This window comes from Vicugna pacos, chromosome 13 (assembly GCF_048564905.1).
Source record: "Vicugna pacos chromosome 13, VicPac4, whole genome shotgun sequence".
Lineage (NCBI taxonomy): Eukaryota > Metazoa > Chordata > Mammalia > Artiodactyla > Camelidae > Vicugna > Vicugna pacos.
The window spans coordinates 5,320,433-5,340,567 of record NC_132999.1 but is presented as its reverse complement, the minus strand read 5'-3'; the positions used below and the strand labels follow the sequence as shown (position 1 = coordinate 5,340,567).

Below are 20,135 nucleotides of genomic sequence, written 5' to 3'. Positions count from 1 at the left end.
TCTTCTTAATTGCCTAAGAGAACAGAAACTTCTATACATTTAAAGAAAGTTCTTTGCACAAAATTTCTCTTGTAGATAGAAAAAACAGTTGAGAAACCAATGTCTTTAGGTAATTAAAAGTAAAATGCAGATATAGAAAATGAGAAAATTTAACCATGAAGACAAGACTAACCAAGAAGCACAGAGGTCCATAAATGAAGGAATATTAATAATTGGAAGGGTAAATTGAATTGAATCAGGTTCAGTACCAAGTTTTTCATAAGCATTTCAGATATAACCTCAACAAATAATTTAGCTGGAAAATATTAGGTAGCTCTAGCCTACTAATTCAAAATATTACTACTAAGTTATCTTCTTGTATTTTGTTAAGTATTTTGATCCTTTATATTCATTTTTCCCTCTGGAGGCCTAAGTGAGTTTAACTCAAGTGACTCAGAGAACATGAGTGCATATGGAGCCAGGAAGCAGAAAAATGACTTGCATCAGTTGGATAAACCTAAAGACACTAAATTGCAGTTTTAAATTTAGATTTATTGACTACTGATTCTCAAAGACTAAGTTTTAAAAAAAATCTATTCTGAACAATTCCACTTCAAATTATACATATTTTAAAAAATTATTGATTTATAAGTATACATTTTAATATCATGAGGAAAATTTTAGCATAATAAAGTTCTGAAAGCAATTATTTCTAACTATAGTATTAAACATCTTTTAGGAATATTTAACATAGTAAGTTGACTTGTTTCTTAACCCTTATATTGTTGTACACAATATATATAAATGTGCATTTTTTTCAAATTCAAACAATCAAAGCATTTCTTTATTCTTTATTTGTTTTTGAGTATACAAATAACTAAAATATATAGCAACATGACAAAAATGTATACTTTTTTAATCTCTTCAAGAAACTAGAACTACTACAGATCATTTTTCTAAATCTCAGTAGTTTGACAGAAGATGTTCATTCCTGTCACAGCTTTTTCCTTAAGGCTTTCCACATTTCTTCAGTTTGCTTTTTGGCTGTAGCATCTTCAGAGTAGTCAAGGCAGTTTGCATGCCACATGCCAATGCCGAGTAAGCCACGGTTTTGTACATATGCTGCCTTTAGAGAAATGCTCTGAGGGTTATCATACCACACTTGATGAAAATGACCGGCCTTATCCTATATAAATAAATTAAAATGGAAATTGAAAGTATTCAGTACAGTAAGAGGGAAAAATATTTCTTAAATCCAATGATTCAAAAAGGATACAATGAAATAATAAAAATTCTAGGGCACAATACTTTCCATGGTTCTGTATATGATACTTTCTAGATGTCATTGCTTGTGGCACTTTTACAACAGAGATTACACAGGTGAGCCTCTCCATATATTCTACTTAAGGTTCTTCTTATGCCCTAAAATTCCTTCCTTGCTTTGATCTGATGATTACCAACCAATATGTACACATCTGAATCACTTATGAGGGCTTTCAAAACCGGATTCCTGGGACCCACACCATGTGAAACTTACTGAATCAAAATCTTCCAGAGCTGATGCTAGAACATGTATTTATTTGTTTTTTTGTTTCATGTTGTAATGTTCTATTAGGTAATTCTGAGATGCAGCCAAGTTTAAGGAAGATCACTGCTCATACAACCAGCTTATACACTTTTTTTGTATCCCCTACAGTTACTGGAAATGTGCCTAATTAGGACCTCAACAGATGGTTTTGTTTATGATGAATCAGTCAAATCAAAAGGTAATGGCAATGGACAAAGAAAATACCTCCTTTTCTAAGTCTTATAAAATTGATTCTAACAGCCCGTTGAGTCTGGACCCCATGGATGACCAAGGCACACACCTCATTAAGAGCCACAGACTAGAAACTGGTCATATGCTCACCTTCCACCCTGTAAAGTTCTTCTCCCCAGTATCACGTGCCTCTATCTAGTACTAAACACAGTCCCCTTTAGGAGGTATATATGCTACTGGATAAAGGATGAAAGAAAGAGGAAAGGAGCAGAATTAGGCAAAAGGGTAAAGGAAGGAGAAAAGACAGGAAGTAAAAATAGAATGACCTGTGAGTTAAAATAATTTACTGATTTTTATATATATCTGGGGAACTCTTTAAAGGCAGTTCTCAATGAATACTAGTAATATTTTTACGTATGGTAGCACCACTGGAATCAGAATCCTCTCCTAAGATGGCTGCTTTAAAGGGCAACAGTCACTTGGTAAATGAATAAGCTGTGGCGTATTTAAGTACAGGAGACTCATTAATTCAAGCATGTCTCATACTATATCTTATATTCCATTCTTTAAAATCTTTAGTACTAGAAAAAGCCATGCATGCTCTAGTACCAATTGTGCCTCAGTACTAAAAGGCAACTTGCAAAACTTGTACGTTAATATAGAAAGATTTTTTTTTTGCAGAGTCAAGGGCAAACCCAAAGACACATACCTTTGAATTCTGCCATCATTCTAGCCAGTGCTTTGAGCCTTTTTGATATGATAAGAAATTTCAAATGCCTCAAACAGTGAAGGATCAAAGGATGAAAAACAGTATATGTAAATTTGATACATGCATGGTTAAGGAATATATGCCTCCAAGAATATGGAGTGCAAGATGAAGCTGCTGGTGCTGAGACAGCATAAGAAAGCAGAATGATTCTCTTCAGTTAAAATAGAAGCTTGATTTTGGTTGCTATGGAATTTTACAATGAATTAAAAAAAAACAAATTTGTTATAACTCGATGGTTGTCTGAAGTGCCATTAAATGAATAGTTTTCAAGACTCATAAAAATGTTTCTTGAGTTCTAAAATCAAAGAATGTGTCTTCTTACATATTAAGAAAAAAATAAGTCAGGAATTAACAAAAAGCAATACACCACAGGGTAAAACCATTCTAAATTTTACATTTCTAAACTATGTATAATTGGTTTCATACAGCCTTTACCAAACTGATACCCATGAAACACTGTTCCCCCTGCATGTTTCTAATAGTGCTGGGAAACAGGGTTCTGAGTCAGTGAAAAGGCTTTATGTACTATGGTACTTCTCAAGTCTTTGAATATAATATTATAGACATTATAAATCTCCAAGAGGGACTTACAGTAGATAGTATTTTCCAAATATATTTGGCCATGGCGTGCGTGTGTGTGTATTTGTGTGCATGTCGGGGGGGGGGAGGTTAGTATATTATTTTTTAAATTTAACTTTATTTTGTTTAACTTAAAAATTTTTAATACAAGTTTTAAAGGTTACTTTCTATTTACAGTTATTACAGAATATTAGCTATATTCCTTGAGCCTGACTTACACCCAATAGTTTGCACCTCTCACCCCCCCCCCACGTTGCCACTCCCCCTGCTCTTCCCACTGGTAACCACTAGTGTGTGTGTGTTATTAACAGTTCCCAGAAGAGGGTTCTATAAATACTCTTTGGTAAAGACAGGATCACAATATACCCTAGTTTAATTAATAAGTTTATCCTTTAGATTCTAAATTTTAGAAAGCTCTACACGAAAGCTTTCTGTATAATTGATAGGCATGTACAAGTATATATCAATTATAATGTAGTAAATATGTATATTTGCTGTCATTTTTATAAATGAGTACCAGACCATAAGTAAGAAATATAAATTCTTGCTGGAATGTCATATCATTTAAGGGCTCCTTTAATAGTAACATAATCCAAGGTGAATTCAAGGATGATCTGTACTTAGATTTCTGATATGTGAAAAAGTTTTTATTATGCTAAAGGTAAACTATGAAGAAAATAAACTTTCTTTTCCCCTTTGGTATGGCAGTTCCTATTTGTCACACACTGCCTGAAAGACTTGCCAGTCATCTTCTCTATTTCTTCAAGTTTCTGTTTTAATATTTCTCCGTCTCTAATTTCTAATGTTGGTTATAATTTGTTTAATATCCCGTAGTTTGAATTTTGGAATAAATTTGAAATGATATTGTTTTCCATTGTGAAGTCCATGATGACGCAGCTCCTGTTCTCAGCCTCACTCCTCCCTATGTAAGAGCCTCATCAGAATCTTAAGGCTACTTTGAAATGGAGGCTTTCAGAGCAAGGAGCCTATTTTGGTCCAAAGCCCTTTCAAAAGCCACAGACCCCTTATTTAATTGTCAACTCTTAAGGAAATCCTGTTTGTGATACGCATTTTTTTTTTATGTCACCTAAATGACAAGTGGCCCGTGCAGAGCAGTTCCACTATTAGCATAACTTGAATTGCTCATAAGGGAGGTAAATCTGATTACACAGATTCAAAGACAAGACTACTCATGTAAACGGTAGTCTGTATGTTGTATCCTATAAGAAAACTGATAGAAATTCTTACTATCAAATACGTAATTATGAACATATGCAGTTATGAAAACTAATAGAATAAAGGTTCATAACTTGTGAAAAGTCTTACTTGATAGTGGTAATAAGGAGACTGCTGACTTTTATCCCACAGGCTTTTAGAAGGAGAGTTGTTTACTTGCTTCATAATCAATTTATAGGGCACCTGCTGGTGTACAGCATCCTTACAGGGGTGCTTTGCAGTGGTACAAACATGATCCTTGAAGTGCAAAAACGTTCATGTTATAGATTATCTTAAGCAAATCTTAAGAGCCAAATCTAAATATAGAATCAAAAGTTATTTATTAGATCTAAAATACATACCATAAACAGATAACCTGACTACACACAATAAAAGTTAAATTTCATGATTAAATAAAAATATAATAATATTCAGAAACTTTCATAGGGTTTAATAATTTAAAATTGTCTACTTTTTCATCTCAAATTATGTTAAAGAAATTCTCAATAAAGTGTATGTATTCTATATAGAGAGAAGTTTCTAAATTCTAAATAAAATTTATGTAGAGGAAACACAACAGGCTTTAAAAAAAAATAGAAAGAAAAAAATTACATAAGAAATGATCTGCTCTTACCTTTGATAGATTCTGGCAGGTATAGTCAACACCATACCAGGGAATACCCATTACAAGTTTCTTAGGGCTAATACCTATCTTGATGTAGTCCTCATATCCTAATCGAATAGGGACAGAAAAAGCTTATTTTTTTCTCTTCATATATCTACTAATGTATTCATACAAGCTATACAACTGTCCAGAATCTAAGTCTGTAAAAACAGGTACATTCATGCAAAATACATAATAATACAATATTTCTCTAACATGATATTATAGAGGTCATCCATTAAGAAGTATAAATTCCATATCACTTTATAAACTATTTCTTTTTGAATAATAGAAAACACAAGATCAAACTGAAACAGAAAACTCTCAAAATTTAATTTCAGAAACAATGACATTTCAGGAAAGCATGCTAATCTGACTGTTAACTGCTAAGGCATAGATCTGATATTCTAGATTCTAAAGTTTTAAAAAAATTCTGTAAGTCCTAAACTTTCTGGCAGGGATGGTCTCATAATTGCTATAGAATGCACATGTGTTCCACATTTTATCAATATTCTATAAGCATGAATTACGCTTGGGATAAGAAATGCTCCCGTCATACTCTGTAGCAGATAATCTGTTGTTAAAGGAAACAAAGAGAAAAACGAACAAATTCCTGGTACTATCAATCCCTTTCTTGCCCAACGCTGCAGAATTTGTTTTCCCACCAAGATATGTTCCAAGATTATCTAGGATGTTGAGTAAATTTGCTGTTCTTCAGAACCTTTAGAGTTATTGTGTACTCTTAGAAATATCCTAAAGAGGGGTGGGGTATGTTTCATTTCCCAAACATATTTGATAATGAACCATTTATTGATGTACACAATTATCATCTCTTCCATGAAACACAGTTTGCAAACACTGGATCAAATGATTATTTTGTTATTAAACAAATTATTTTTCAAATTTTAAATAGAATATGCTTATGATCAGACTATTCTGTCCAAACAATTAGGAAATAATAAAATGAGGCCAGGTTCTACAATTTACCTCTATATGAAAAAGAAAAGAATTTTTATGTATTAATTAACCCTTAAATCAATGCCAACTATCCAAGAAAATCTCACTTAAGTCCAAAAGATAGCAAGAAATCTTTTATTCAATTGGCAAGTGGGATACAAGCCAATCCAAACTTTGGAAAGGATAATGCAAAGGCCACGTAATATGAATTACAGACTGGAAGTACTCACTTCTGACAGGGATACAGTTCTTCATTTAATGTGGGTACTAAGAGTAAGTGCCAAAAAAGGTAAAGCCAATCCTCTCAATCATGTATGATAGGAGCTCATATTATAGCTACCCTTGCTATTATTTAACACTGGTTATGTCAACAAAAATATCCTGTCAAATTCTAAATAAGCAAGTATCTTCTTTGTGTAACTTTCTGACTAGGGTGTTGACTTGAAGTTAAAACACCTGTTTGTATCCCTACCATATAATACTTAATAGCTGGTCAGTCATGAGAACTTAACACCCAAATAGAGGGGTAATATTAATATACCTGTCCCACAAGATTTTTAGAAGAAGTAATTGAAAACTTGAAAACCTTTTGTAAACTTTGGAGCTCTCTAAATTAAATGGTTTTTATATGTTTCAAGAAAAGTGTTACAAATGGAAAATGTATACAAATGACTTAGGAATACTAAAATATATCTTAATGTTTGCGGTTACAGAATTAATGCTACTGATAAATGGTCATTTTGTGAATTCTTACCAGTTAATGTCTGAGTATAGGGAGAATTGGCTCCTGCAATACATTGTGACCAGGGCAGACTTCGTTCATCATAAGACATCACAAAGAGAAAGTCACAAGCATATGCAATTTCAGTGTAATTATAGCACCTTCCACCTACGCAGTTTGAAGACCAAGGAACATCAAAGGTTACCTGTGGAAAAACTGTTTTATGTAACATGAGCAAATATGTATATTATGGCGCATGTTTTGTTGGTTATATATTCTCTTGCCTTGCGTTATCCAAGAAAAAAGAACTGCTTCCGTGAATGAACGTAGGGTTTGACATGTATGGAACTAGAACAATTCTGAGAAACAGATCTTTTGCCTACATGGACTGACCCAGACATGTATTTTGGATGATGTTTTGGACATATATTAGGATAATGGACATATATTTGGACCCAAGTGTATATGGACATACACAATGACCAGGAGCAGGGCTCTGTGCAGAAGAAGAGTTTTAAACCCAGATGCCTTCAAAGGATAGACTGATAACTGATTGAAGGAAACAGGTGTAATGACTGCAGGGTAGGGCCTATAAGCAACTAGAGAGTAAAAGCACACTAAAAGAATTCAGATACAGAGGTCTTAAAAATACCATGAAGGCTACATAGGTCATCTGTTGGCACAAGCTGACTGGGCTGTGTTGGGAGTTTGAGCCCCTGATTTACAATCACATTACACAGTAGGTTTAGTCCGACATTACAGCTCAAGAATAGTGGTGTTTTATGGCCACAGGTATATATTAATCAACTTGAAATGTTGAGCGAATCACTTAAATGCTCTTATTTTACGGAAATATTCAAATAAAACTTGAATGATAAATTATCCTTCATTTTGAATAGCAAGCCAGTCTTCATCAATGATGAGTCTCTTTGAAAGATTCATTGCCTTAACTGAATATTAACTAGCCTTGTTTTACATGTGTGCAAATGTTCTAAAGCTTCATTAAAGGTTTTCTTCTTTATTAGGCTCTCAACAAACATAATATTATGAAAATTGAGGTATTTTAGTTAGAATTTTTACACTTTGGCCAATTTATTCTACTACAGCTGTTTTTAGGACTTTCTCAAAATTCTGTCTATAATTTTCTCATTATGAGCATTAAAGGAAGCTCTGCTTTATAAGTACAAGCTTTCCTCAAAGCTCTCCAACAAAATAGGTTATAAAGTGAAATGTGTATGTATTGGACTTCATGTTGTCACTGTCTTCTCTTACACAATGGAAGTATAATAAGGTACTAGAGAAAGGAATTGATTACCTCTAAGTGGGTAAATTTCAAACCCGCTTTGTAAGTCCTTACCTCTCTCCTCGGGAGGAGGAATATTTTCACCTGGCTTTCCTGTCAGTGTTAATATATTAGAAAGGAAATCAGAAGACTCTGGTTTCTGGTCTTAGCTCTCTTATAACTAGGTCTAAAAAATACCTGAATCTTTTCCCACCTGTGAACAATGAAGGTGTAGAAAGAATTCTTCAAGAGCATTTCTAGCTTTTTAACTCTGTGACCACAGCTCTATAATCCTAAATTATCATCTTTTCCCAAAAACTCATTTCTTCTTCCAGGCTCCACATTAGTCATTTTTTTTCTGGTTGCCAGTTTAAGAACGTTTGGGACATTTTCTGACTCTTCTTCCCTTACACCTCATGACTAATCTCATATTTTCCTTTGGGTGGCCTCTTACAATTGTCCTGCCCCTTCCTTTCCATTAATTAATTAATTCAGTGAATACTGAACGCTTGCTGAGTATTAGAGTTACATCATCATCCCAATTCGAACCATAAATTCCAAGTTATTGGGTTATTGGGTTAGTTGGTTAGTCCTTGCTAGTCTCCCTTTCTCCTCTAGACTGTTTTATATACTGCCAGCATCTTCCCCAAATACTTTCTTTACACATAACACATTACATACAGAATAAAATGCATACTCTTCAGTCTGGCATTCTGGATTTCCACAATCCGGCTCATCTTGGCAACTGTACTTCCCACTAACTTACTTATCATGAAGCTAACATAGTAACTCAGATCGTTCACTTGCCCCTCAAACCTGGAAGCAGACATTCCTACTGCGAAGCCTTTGCTCAGTCTCGTCCTCCCTTCCGTCACACTGCAGCTTAGTCAGGACTAGCACGTAAGCTGTTTCCCAGACGTGAATTCTAGCCTATTAACCACACCAGTCTGGAGAAAGAAGGAAAGTTTCTGAGACCAAAATTTGTGAGGAGAGGAGTATGGTGGCCTGCATACCAGGTATTTGCTATATCCAAATTGTACTCACCTGAAAAGCTGAATTCCACACTGACAAACCTTCCCTACTATAAAGCCACAGGGATGTCAATCCTTATATTGTTTATTATTTTCCCAGTGATTCTCGAATTCATTTTGACCAACTATACCAGAATCACTTTTCACCCTTGGTAAAAATTCAGTTCCTAGAATCTATGCCAGAATCAACCTCTGGGAATATTTTTAACAAGCACTCACAGGTGATTCTGAGATAGGTTTAGAGTCACTGGTTTATACTGTATATATCCTACTTAACTAGATTCAAAATTTTGAAAGGCAGGTATCATTTATATATTCAACGAATAATTTTAAAATACTGTGTTAGTCATCAAGGAGCTGGTCCCTGTCTTCAACAAACTCAATGGCTAGCCTAGCAGTTTCTTTTTTTTTTTCTTTTTTTTTTTTAGCTTTACTGAGGTATAATTGACAAATAAAATTGTAATATATTTCAAGTGTACAACATGGTGATATGCATATATATGTGAAAGGATTCCTATCATCAAGTTAATTAAAAAACTCATCACCTCACTTACTTAATTACTTACGTACTTTCTTAGTTTGGTGATAGCACTTAAGTTCTACTCTCTTAGCAAATTTCAATTATACAATACAGTATTATCAACTATAGTCACCATGTTATGTAGTAAATGCTCAGACCTCATTCATCGTATAACTTAAAGTTTATACCCCTTTACCAGCCTCTCCTTTTGGTCTAACTACAGTTTCCCTATTGAAGTTTCCCTATTGATTATCTGTCTGTCTGGACAATCTGTCCGTTGCTGAGAGTGGAGTATGGAAGTCCGCTGCTACTGCTGTATTGCTGTCTGTTCCTCTCTTCAGATATCTTAGTGTTTGTTTAATGTATTTGGGACTCCAGTAATACACATATTGGCCCACTTGATGTATCTCAGAAGTTCCTCAAGCTATCTTCACTCTTTATTATTTTTTTTTCTTTTTGCTATTCTAGTTACATGAATTCCACAGCCCTGCCTTCAAGTTTGTCAACCCTTCCTTCTGCTTGACTTGGTCTGTTGTTGAACCCCTCTGTTGAATTTTTCAGTGCAGTTAGCAGACGCTGCTTCTCAATGATTTTGTTTGGTTTCTTTTAAATATTTTGTACGTCACTGTTGGAATTCTCAGTTTGTTCATGTATTGCTCTTCTGACCTCAGTGAGCATCTTTATGACTGTTATTTTGAACTCTATCAAGTAAATCACTTCTCTGTTTCATTAAAGTCTTTTTTCCTGAGGTTTTATCTTCTTCTTTTATTTGGAATCTATTCCCATGATTCTTCATTTTCCTTAAATCTCTGTGTTCATTTCTGCACATTAGATAAGACAACCAGCTCTTCCCGTCTTGACAGGCTGGTCTCATGTGGGAAACAGACCTTTTCATTCAACCTCGCCTGAGTTCCTGGTTGCCTAAACTTTGTGACTGTCCAAGGAGCTATCTTTGTTCTTTATGTGTAGCTCGTAGTAGTTGAGAGTGTGCCAAGATCCGCCAGGGTCCCGAAGGGAAGAATCCCAGTCAGCACCTAGATGCAGGCTCATTAGAAGCTGGACCCTCAGGCAGCAGCTAGGAAAGTAGGCACTTGATCCCCTTCCAGGGAGAACTGGAAGTTTTGCCTGCTCCCTCTGCCGGAGCTTGGGTGGATAGCCGTGGCAGGCTCCTGCCCTGTTTAAAAATTGCCTCCCTATTTGCTCCTGTCTTCAGGACTCAAAAATGCAAGCTCTGCCGGGTAGCAGACCTAGGTGATTTGGGAGCCCATCCCTTGGATGGCAGCCGTCAAAGTTAGGCTGCTAGAGATGTGGAAATGCTCCCTCCAGGGAAATACTGGTGACTTACTTTTAATATTTGAACAAACAAAAAAGCAAGCAAGGGGAAATGCTTACTAGCCTCTTCGGGCTCTGGAAAAGATTGCAGTGATTACCTATCTGCGTGCTAATTAGACCCGCAGGCAGCACTTGTGAAATATGCAGATAAGCCCCTGGCAGGAATAGACCTGGGACGGGTGTTTTGCCTGCTTCCTCTGAGCTGAGCTCTGCGGGATCAGATGCCACAAGTGCTCCTGTGCCTGCTAAGAACCTCATCTTTGCTTGCTATGGCCCTAGGGGGCTTTGTGAATGCGAGTGCTGTTGGCTTTTAGAGTTAGGTAACTTGGGGGTCCATCCCTCATGGGAGTCTTAAAAGTTGGGGTGCTAAATGTGTGGTCCAAACTTTTGGCTCCTCAGGGAGAAGCTGGCAGTAGGAGGTTTGCTCCTGACTGTGTGGTGTGTCAGGAATGGGGTTTATGACAAGTATGTCTCACCTTGCTTACCCGTTTCAATGCGGTTATTTTCTCAGTGACCTGATGTGTAGAAGTCACTCAGCTAGTTTCTGGATTTCTCTCAGAGGAAGTTGCTCCGTGTGTAACTGAACATTCCACACATCCGCGGGTGGAGGGAATTTAGGGGCCTCCTATGTCTATTTGGTCTAGAATCTCTGGTCTAGTAGTTCTTAATCATAATCACCAATGAAACTGTTTAGAAGCATGGATTCTGGGCCCACCCAAAACCTTCTGAATAATAGTCTCCAGGAGTGGGATCCAGTGTGTGTTGTGTGTGTGTGTAATTTTTTTAGGATTCCTGGTTATCTTGGTATATGGCCAGTTTTGAGAATCACTGATCTGGGACCACATTATCCTTTGTTACTCATACATTGCCTTCAAGATGCCATGTTGTGACCTTCTGCTCTGATCATACTCATTACGGTAGTAGGGAAGTATGCTGCCTTTTGTCATAGCTCTGACAAGTTCCATGGAATTAGGCCTTTGAGCCTTACTGGGCCTTGGGTGCTCTGCAGGTAATTCAGAGTCTGTGGCGCAAGCGAGACACTTCCCCAGAACTACCTCAACTCTTAGGCAAGAACTGTTTCTGTCCTGGACTCATGAAAGCAGGACCTGTGCAGCTAAACCCTTCCTGATTCTTGCTGAGCCTACTGCCTATCTAATATTTCAAACCCTGCTGCAAAGCAGTTAGGTGGGGCAATTCCAGTGTTACATCCCAGTGTGAATAGAGAACCAATTTAGCACTTTAAAATTTTGTAAAACTTCTCTAGTAAGAACCTCAAAAGTGCCGGAAAAAGCTTTTTTAGGATGTATATGCTAAAACTATTTCCTACTCAATAAAACTGAGATTCTGGAGAGAGAAGCAAGATGGCCTAGTAGAAGGACGCTTGTAGCTCACCCCCTCCCAGAAATACACCAAAACTCACATCTATGGGTCCCCTCAGCCAACCAGAGCACCTGCTGAATTCTGACAGAACATCGCCCTCTTCGAAAGACAAAGATGCCAAAAATTTGGTAGGAAAAAAGGGAAAAAGAAAGAAGAAAAAGCAAAACACTGTGGGATCTGTCCCGCGGGGAGGGAGCAGCAAAGGAGGAATGGCGCTTCTTCGCTGGGTCTCCCCCTCTCCAACAGAGAGGCCGACAGGAAGGAGGGGGAACCTCCGAGGCTCAGATCTGCCCCGAGCACCCAGTGACCAACAGAACTGAGTTAAATGGGCACAAAGGGTCCCTGCAACACCCAGCCCGAGACGTGAGCCGGCAGCTGGGGTTGGGCCAGGCCGCCCGAGCGGGGTGGAGGACGGGGGCGGCTGTGCTGAGGCAGCCCCCGGGGACCACAGGGGGCTGCGCACTGTGGCTGGGAGGGGATACGGAGCAGAAAAACCTCGGGCCCCCATAAATTGCGAAAAAGCAAAGCAACAAGGCTTGTGTGCCCTGGGGGCAGAGACACCGTAGCCTTTGTCTCCTCTGACCCGTGGCACCATTACTGGCACTTCTCATGAGAAGAGAGGTGGGGTGCAGCCACAGCTGCCATCTCCTGTGTGCAGTGCTTAGGCAGGGGCAGGGCTGGGGCTGAGACCTGAATCCGCATCTGGGGGCTCCACAACCTCCTAGGCAGGACTGAGACTTGTTTACAGCCTGAGACAGATAGGCTCTTTCTGCCCCGGCACCTCAGAGAACTCACACTGCCAAGACAACAAGGAGCTGAGATTTGGCATGGAGCAGAGGTGGAGCTGTTCCACGGTCTTCCCCAAGCCTGCCTTCAGAGCGCCGACCCGAGGTGGAACAGGCAGCTGCACAGAGCAGTGGAGCTACCGGTGCCAGGAGAGGGCGGGCAGCCACCCGCCTTCCTGGCAGTAATGCAGCACCTGACCACGGTGCTGGGAGGGGGCGCGATTCACCCACCTGCCTCGCCCGAGCACAGCATCTGACTGCAGCATCAGGAGGGGGAGTGACCCACCCGCCCACCAGCCACAGTGCCAGAGAGATATGAGCAATATGAGGAAGTAAAGGAACCACTCCCAATTAAAAGAGCAAGAGAAATCCCCTGAAAGCACGATCAAGGAAATAGACATTGATGGCCTACTAGATCAGGATTTCAAAAAAAGAGTGATCAAAGTACTGAAGAAACTAAAAGAAATAGTGTTTAGAGATATAAAATATGTCAAAAATGAAACAGAAGCTATAAAGAAGAACCAAGTAGAATTAGTAAACTCATTTGCTGAAATGAGAACTGATCTAAAGGCTGTACAAAGCAGCTAGATAATGCAGAGGAACAAATAAGTGACCTAGAAGACAGGACAACAGAAAGCACCCAATCAGAAAAGCTGAAAGAAAAAGAAATAAAAATGAAAACAATATAAGGGACCTATGGGATAATATACAGCATGCCAATCTATGCATAATAGGGGTTCCAGAAGGGGAAGAAAGAACAAAGGGGATTGAAAAGGTATTGGAAGAAATCATGACTGAAAACTTCCCAAACCTAAAGGAATCAGATATCCAAGTACAGGAGGCTCAGAGGGTCCCAAACAGGAAGAACCCAGACAGACCCACACCAAGATATATCCTAATCAATATGGCCAGAGTCAAGGATAAAGAAATGATCCTACAGGCAGCAAGAGAAAAACAAAGAGTGAGTTACAAAGGAACCCCCATAAGGCTACCAGCTGATTTCTCTACACAAACACTACAGGCCAGAAGGGAGGGGCAAGATATATTCAAAGTCCTGAATGTAAAAAAGGTGCAGCCTAGGATACTCTATCCAGCAAGGCTATCCTTTAGACTAGAAGGAGAGATAAAGAACTTCACAGACAAGCAAAAACTAAAAGAGTTTAGCAACAATAATCCCATGCTGAAAGAAATATTGACAGGTCTACTCTAAATAGAAAAGAAGCAGGATGCTACAAAAATGAGAAACTCATAACTGGAAAGAGATAACTGCCATGAATTAAAAAAAGAATAAACACAAAATTGTAAAAGAAGACATCTAAATCATTAAGAGTGGGAGAGGGAAGCAAGGAAAGCCACTGTGGAAAACAGTATGGAGATTTCTCAAAAGACTAGGAATAGACTTACCATATGACCCAGGAACCCTGCTCCTGGGCATATATCCAGAAGGAACCCTACTTCAAAATGACACCTGCACCCCAATGTTCATAGCAGCACTATTTACAATAGCCAAGACATGGAAACAGCCTAAATGTCCATCAACAGATGACTGGATGAAGAAAAAGTGGTATATTTATATAGTGGAATACTATTCAGCCACAAAAACCGATAACATAATGCCATTTGCAGCAACATGGATGCTCCTGGAGAATGTCATTCTAAGTGAAGTAAGCCAGAAAGAGAAAGAAAAATACCATATGAGATCACTCATATGTGGAATCTAAAAAATAAATAAATAAATACAAAACAGAAACAGACTCATAGACATAGAATACAAACTTGTGGTTGCCAAGGGGGTGGAGGGTGGGAAGGGATAGACTGGGATTTCAAAATGTAGAATAGATAAACAAGATTATACTGTATAGCACAGGGAAATATATACAAGATCTTGTGGTAGCTCACAGCGAAAAAAAATGTGACAATGAATATATGTATGTTATGTATAACTGAAAAATTGTGCTCTACACTGGAATTTGACACAACATTGTAAAATGACTATTACTCAATAAAAAATGATTTAAAAAAGAAATATTCAAAAAAACCCTGAGATTCTGTTAGTCATACCTTCATGAATACATTTTGATAGGGTAGATAAGGGGTTTCCAAAAAACAACAAATGAATTTTTACCTGTGATCCCTTAATTTCACGATGGAAAGTGTCTGTAGTTTCTTTGACTAAAGCAGTTAATGCATAATACTCAGGTGATGAACGCTGGACTTCTTGCTCTATGTCTAGATTAATTCCATCCATATGTTGTGTTTTGGCCAACTGAACTTGCTTAGCTATCCAGGATGCTCTGAAAGTAGCATTTTTGATATCCTTTACAGATACATCTCCTATGGAAGAAATATACATATTTTGTACATATATGCTTTTCACAGTTTAATAAAATTTACTTTACAAACCCATTCCAAACAGATCAAATGTCTTTAAGATATCTTGTTTATTTGGAATTCTAAGCCCCCAGTTCAAGTTTTCCAAATGAAGAAATAATATATCAAAATCACAGAAAATCATTAGTCATTAATTTACAAAATAACCGTTATGCATAATTAGTAATATCATTCTCAAAAGCAGAAATTGTGGACTACGGCTAGCAAAGGGTCATTATGCTAATCAGGATTCACATTTAAATATTTAAAAACATATCTGAGAAATAAACAGTATCTAAGATTAATTTTAGGAAAAAAATTTTAGGATGCTATAAAATATACTAGGTAAACACGAAAAGGGAATTTGCTGGAAATACAGGATCACAGATGATGCAAGTAAACTTACCAATTGTATAGACACGTGGTAAAAACTGTAACTCACCTTTTAGCACTACCCTGGCCCCTTTTGAATGAGCATGGCACATAAGTTCTGGGTCATAATCTGCAAAAAGTACCACAGTTGTAATCTGTGACCAGTCATAATATTTCCAAACTTTATGTCCAACATCAAACACAAAGACCTGTCAAAACAACAAGGATAAGCACTTTCACTTAAAGCAAGAAGAATAACACACTGACCACCCAAAGTAACATTAATTAAACATCAGTCACATGCCAGGCACTGGTGGACACAGAGTAGAACAGTGAACAAGACATAGGGGTCCCAATATAATTGGTGGCAGAGGAAATTAGTGGGGTCCAGAAAGTAGGAGAGGGCAGGCTAGGAAGAAATAGTGGAAAGTGCCAAGGCCTGGAGGCAGAGAGAGCGTGGTGGTTTGTAACTAAATACTGAGTAGAGCTGATGTCTGGAATTTGGAGGGAGACAGCAGTAAAGAACGAGAGAGTGGTAGGCAGGGTTACATCATGAAGGGATTTGCAAGCCCGCTTGAGACATTATCCTGAGGGAAGGGTTTTAATAAGAGAATATACATCTTTTAGGTATGCATTTTAGAAAAAGTCAGCTGGAGTGGGAAATAGTTTTAAAGAGAGGCTAAAAGTGGAGGCAGAACATGTAATAGGAAAGCTGCTGGAAGACTGGAGACAAGTGGAGGAGGTGAGCTCAACTGAAGTTGTAGAGCAGCAGAGATTATGAGATAAATGAATAGACCTGGAAGATCCTACGGAGGCAAAATGAACAGAACTCTGACTGACTGAATGAGTAAGGTAAGAGAAAGGGAGGCGGTTAAGACTACTCGCGTTTCTGGCTGCTCCAGATGGACCCACAGACACTGCATTGAGGCAAAATGAACAGAACTCTGACTGACTGAATGAGTAAGGTAAGAGAAAGGGAGGCGGTTAAGACTACTCGCGTTTCTGGCTGCTCCAGATGGACCCACAGACACTGCATTTCCTATGAGTGATTTTTGGTGAGCCTGACTTCTTAGAATAGTGCTCAAGTTAAATGCTAAAGTGGTTGATATTATGTTTCTCCCATATATTTTTTTCCATAGATAATTCTAGATGCACAGAAACACTGATCATTTTTACTTTACTCCAAATAAGGTGTTAATTCATTGATTTAGCAAATATTTATTGAATCCCAATAAGGCATAGGCGGGGTATATTGCCAGGCATTAGTGACATGGACCAGTTCCATTAGTTATTTAATAGTGTTAAGGGCTACATGGGAATGCAGGGCACTATGACAGCATATAAAGGGGACCTGTGACCTGGTAGGGCAGGAAAACTTCCCTGAGGACTGCATTCTTTAGGGGAGGACTAAAATGTGGGCAATGACCTAGACAGGATGGAGGAGGGGTACCCATAGACCAAAAAAGAGCATTCTCAGCAGAGGGAATAAAAAAAGGCAAAGGTCTCGAATTTTGGGAGCCAAAAGAAGGTCAATGCGGTTGGAGCACAGAAATCCTGAAAGTATGTGGAAACATAAATCTACTGAGATAGGAGGTAGCAAGATCAAGCAGGGCTTCACAGACCACTGAGGATTTTCTATTTTCTCCTGAGATGAACAGGAGGCCATTAGAGTGTCTTATGCATGAGGATCATAAGATTTGCATTAAAAAATATAAGAGACAAACAGTCTGGGAGAGGGAGAGGGGGGAAAGCGAGAGAGAGGGGTATCAATGATCACTGGGCCACTGTGAGGACAATGGATGAAGGAGTGTGGGGAGAGCTTGCTGTAAAAATTAAGCCAGACTTTTCCTAATTTTCAATTTCCTTTTCGGCTTTTTGTTTGCTTTTCAGAATTAACTGTGCATAACCCATTTTACTAAGCAACTGCCCACTGAAAAAATAAAAATTACAGAATGTGAGATTGAACAGCCCCTTGTTTTTAGATTTTTTAGATTCATATGTCCATCACAAACCTTACCCTATTTCAATTCTGATAACTAAGATTGAATTTATTAAAAATATATAGATAGCTTGTGATATAATAGAAATCAGCTTGATGAACCAGTTGAAAAATATAAGGGAAAAAGTAGGGCACCTTCGTCTTTGTGTCTGAAAAATGTAGGTCTGTAGAGAAAAGACCATTTACTACGAACATACAAATGAACAGAATTTTGCTTTTTTGCATAATTGGTTTTTTTAGAGGCCCACAGACACTGCCTACCCCACTAAGAGGCACTGGGTGCTACAGGAAGTCTCTCAGATGTTGGGCTTCCACACTAAGCAGGTCCTCCAGACATACTTCCACCATTTTTATTTCTTCTTAGCAGTTTACATGTACTTTTTATTGACATTTAAATGTTCCTGCCCCAAATGTAATCTGCTCGATTAGCCACTGTCTTTACAAAAGAATTGCTCTTTTGAACTAAGCTTTTCCACCTGCCTGATGTGTCCAGTTCCTGCTGCAGTCATCAAAGGCCAAGCAGCCAGGTCGTCTTCACATTGCCTCTGAAAGGGTGTTCCCTTAAAGCTGCCCAAGACCTTATAAATAGGTAGGTAGAAGGAGACCTATTTTTGTCCCCTTTCTTGGGTGGCAGATATAGAAAAACAAGGCAAGCAGAACAGTGTCTTCCACTGGACTTTGGCAGTGCTGAGATTCTTTCAAACTCATCCTCATTCTCTTGGAAACCAACGGGTCTTACCACTTAGCGGGTACCTCCTTCCGCGACCTCGCTGCTTGTCTGGCCAGAGCGTCTCCGGAGAGGCACAGCACGGCAACGCAAGGAGCTTGTACCTGGAGTCAGATCTGGGTCGGAATACCACTTACTGTGAGACCTGGGAAGAGTTACTCAACCTCTCTGAGCCTGAGTTACCTCTAAATTTGAAGGAAATCTGAACAGACGGGCCCTCCGTGAGTGGTTAAAGTCGGTTTTGCACCCCAGCACCTCATTTGAGGGCTCGGTTCTTCTACTGTAACTCCTCTTAGGTCCTTGAGGAGCAGACCCGGAGGGTCAGGAGAGAGAGGCACTGACCTCGAAGTTGAGGCGGTGGGTGATCGGGTTGCACAGCGCTGGGTTCTTGCACGGGCAGTTGGCCCCGGCCGCGAGGGGCAGAGCCAGCAGCAGGGGCAGCAGCAGCGGAGCAAGCCCAGGAGCCCCGCGCTGGGAGGGAACGACGAGGCGCCGGCTCCGGAGCTGTAGTCGGGCCATGCTGGCGTCTCAGCGGGCAGCGGGAGCGAGTCGCGGAATCCCGGACACGGTGGCGGGCCTTGAGGCGGGATGGGGAGGGGCGGGGCCGGGCGGGGCCGGGGCCGGGGCGGGGCGGGGCGGGGGCGGGGCTCCGGGCGGGCGGGGCCGTCGCCGAGCCCGGGGCTTGAACCAAGCAGAAACGCCGAGGTTCCCCCAGCACGTCGAGCCCAGTGAACTAGGACCTTGGTGCCTCAGGTGCATATCGTCTACTGTTTACGCCCCCTCAACACTGCGCCTCTCTTTGGTTTGTGTCCTCCCTGTGGAGTCTGAAACTGGAGGGAGCCCTCAAAGTGGAGAAGTAGGGTGCCTCTGAAGGGGTGACTGTGCTGCTTGTTTGGAATGGCCCAGAGATGTTTAAGAGGCGGATATCTGTAACAGTTAAGATGGCGATTTGAACACAAGCCTCTCATTTGCTTCCTGCCATGCTTAAACTCCAGGGAAAACCTAAACCCACAAGGGCAAGGAGATGACAGCAACATTTTGGGAGCTGGAAAGCACAAGTAGGAAGGGTCAGTGCCTGAAGCCCCAACAGTGGGGAAAGGTGAGAATCAACCCAGTTTAAGCCATAGATTCCTCAAAATGTTCCGAAACTGCAAGAGGCACGTCAGGAATTAGCGGTGAAGGGGAGACGGAGGGTAGGATGTCTGAAAAGGAGGGGAATGCGTGAAAGCTGCTTGAGAAGCTTTTAGCTCCCTAGATCCTTTCTCCAGCCTCATTATGCCTCTAGGCAGCTGCCGCTCTCACACCCAGGCTGAGGTCTGGGGATTAATTCCTTGGAGAGGTTGTCGTCTCTGGTACCTGCTTGGGTAGTATATCTAAAACGGGAAATAACCGACTTTGTGCCGGACCAAAGATACTGGCATCATGCCCCCAGATCATCCTGTAGCAAGTTCAAAGTCAGAAACACCAGGCACCCTCTCTTTATACTTTGTTAAAAGTAAAAGACTTAATCATGGACAACAAACAAGAAAATTCAGTAATATAAAAGGAAGAGACCTAAACAACAGAAAAAGGAATAGGGAGGAATTGTTTTTAAAGACCTCTCAGTAAGAAAATTGGAAGCGCAGTCTGGATGAGAAGAAATCAAAAATCAAGTAACAAAAAAATTCCGGGAATGAAGGACATGAGTTCTCAGA

The 20,135-nt window shown here is 39.6% G+C and overlaps 2 protein-coding genes across 9 annotated transcripts in view; one reads left to right on the top strand and one right to left on the bottom strand.

Annotated features, from left to right (window-relative positions):
* The window catches only part of SPATA1 (spermatogenesis associated 1), a 63,139-nt gene that overhangs the window by 37,883 nt on the left and 5,121 nt on the right, over positions 1–20,135 (top strand). For 3 of the 7 annotated variants that reach the window (XM_072974115.1, XM_072974110.1, XM_006205939.4), the window contains one exon: positions 1,676–1,815. In XM_072974115.1, the coding sequence (XP_072830216.1) occupies positions 1,676–1,698 (23 nt within the window). In that variant the 3' untranslated portion in view covers positions 1,699–1,815. Of the gene's footprint in view, positions 1–1,675; positions 1,816–2,419; positions 2,508–6,635; positions 6,742–20,135 lie in introns of those variants that run through there. The other 4 variants (XM_072974112.1, XM_072974113.1, XM_072974111.1 and 1 more) reach the window with 4 other exon arrangements.
* CTBS (chitobiase) lies at positions 748–19,013 on the bottom strand. 2 transcript variants are annotated; one of them, XM_015240681.3, is made up of 7 exons: positions 18,784–19,013; positions 15,786–15,924; positions 15,099–15,307; positions 6,677–6,848; positions 4,936–5,033; positions 4,413–4,559; positions 748–1,165 (listed from the first exon to the last, which is right to left on the bottom strand). In XM_015240681.3, the coding sequence occupies exons 1-7, from the start codon at positions 18,958–18,960 to the stop codon at positions 974–976; spliced, it is 1,134 nt and encodes a 377-aa protein (XP_015096167.2). In that variant the 5' UTR covers positions 18,961–19,013; the 3' UTR covers positions 748–973. The 2 variants fall into 2 exon arrangements, with proteins under 2 accessions (XP_015096167.2, XP_072830217.1); XM_072974116.1 differs by lacking the exon at positions 4,413–4,559.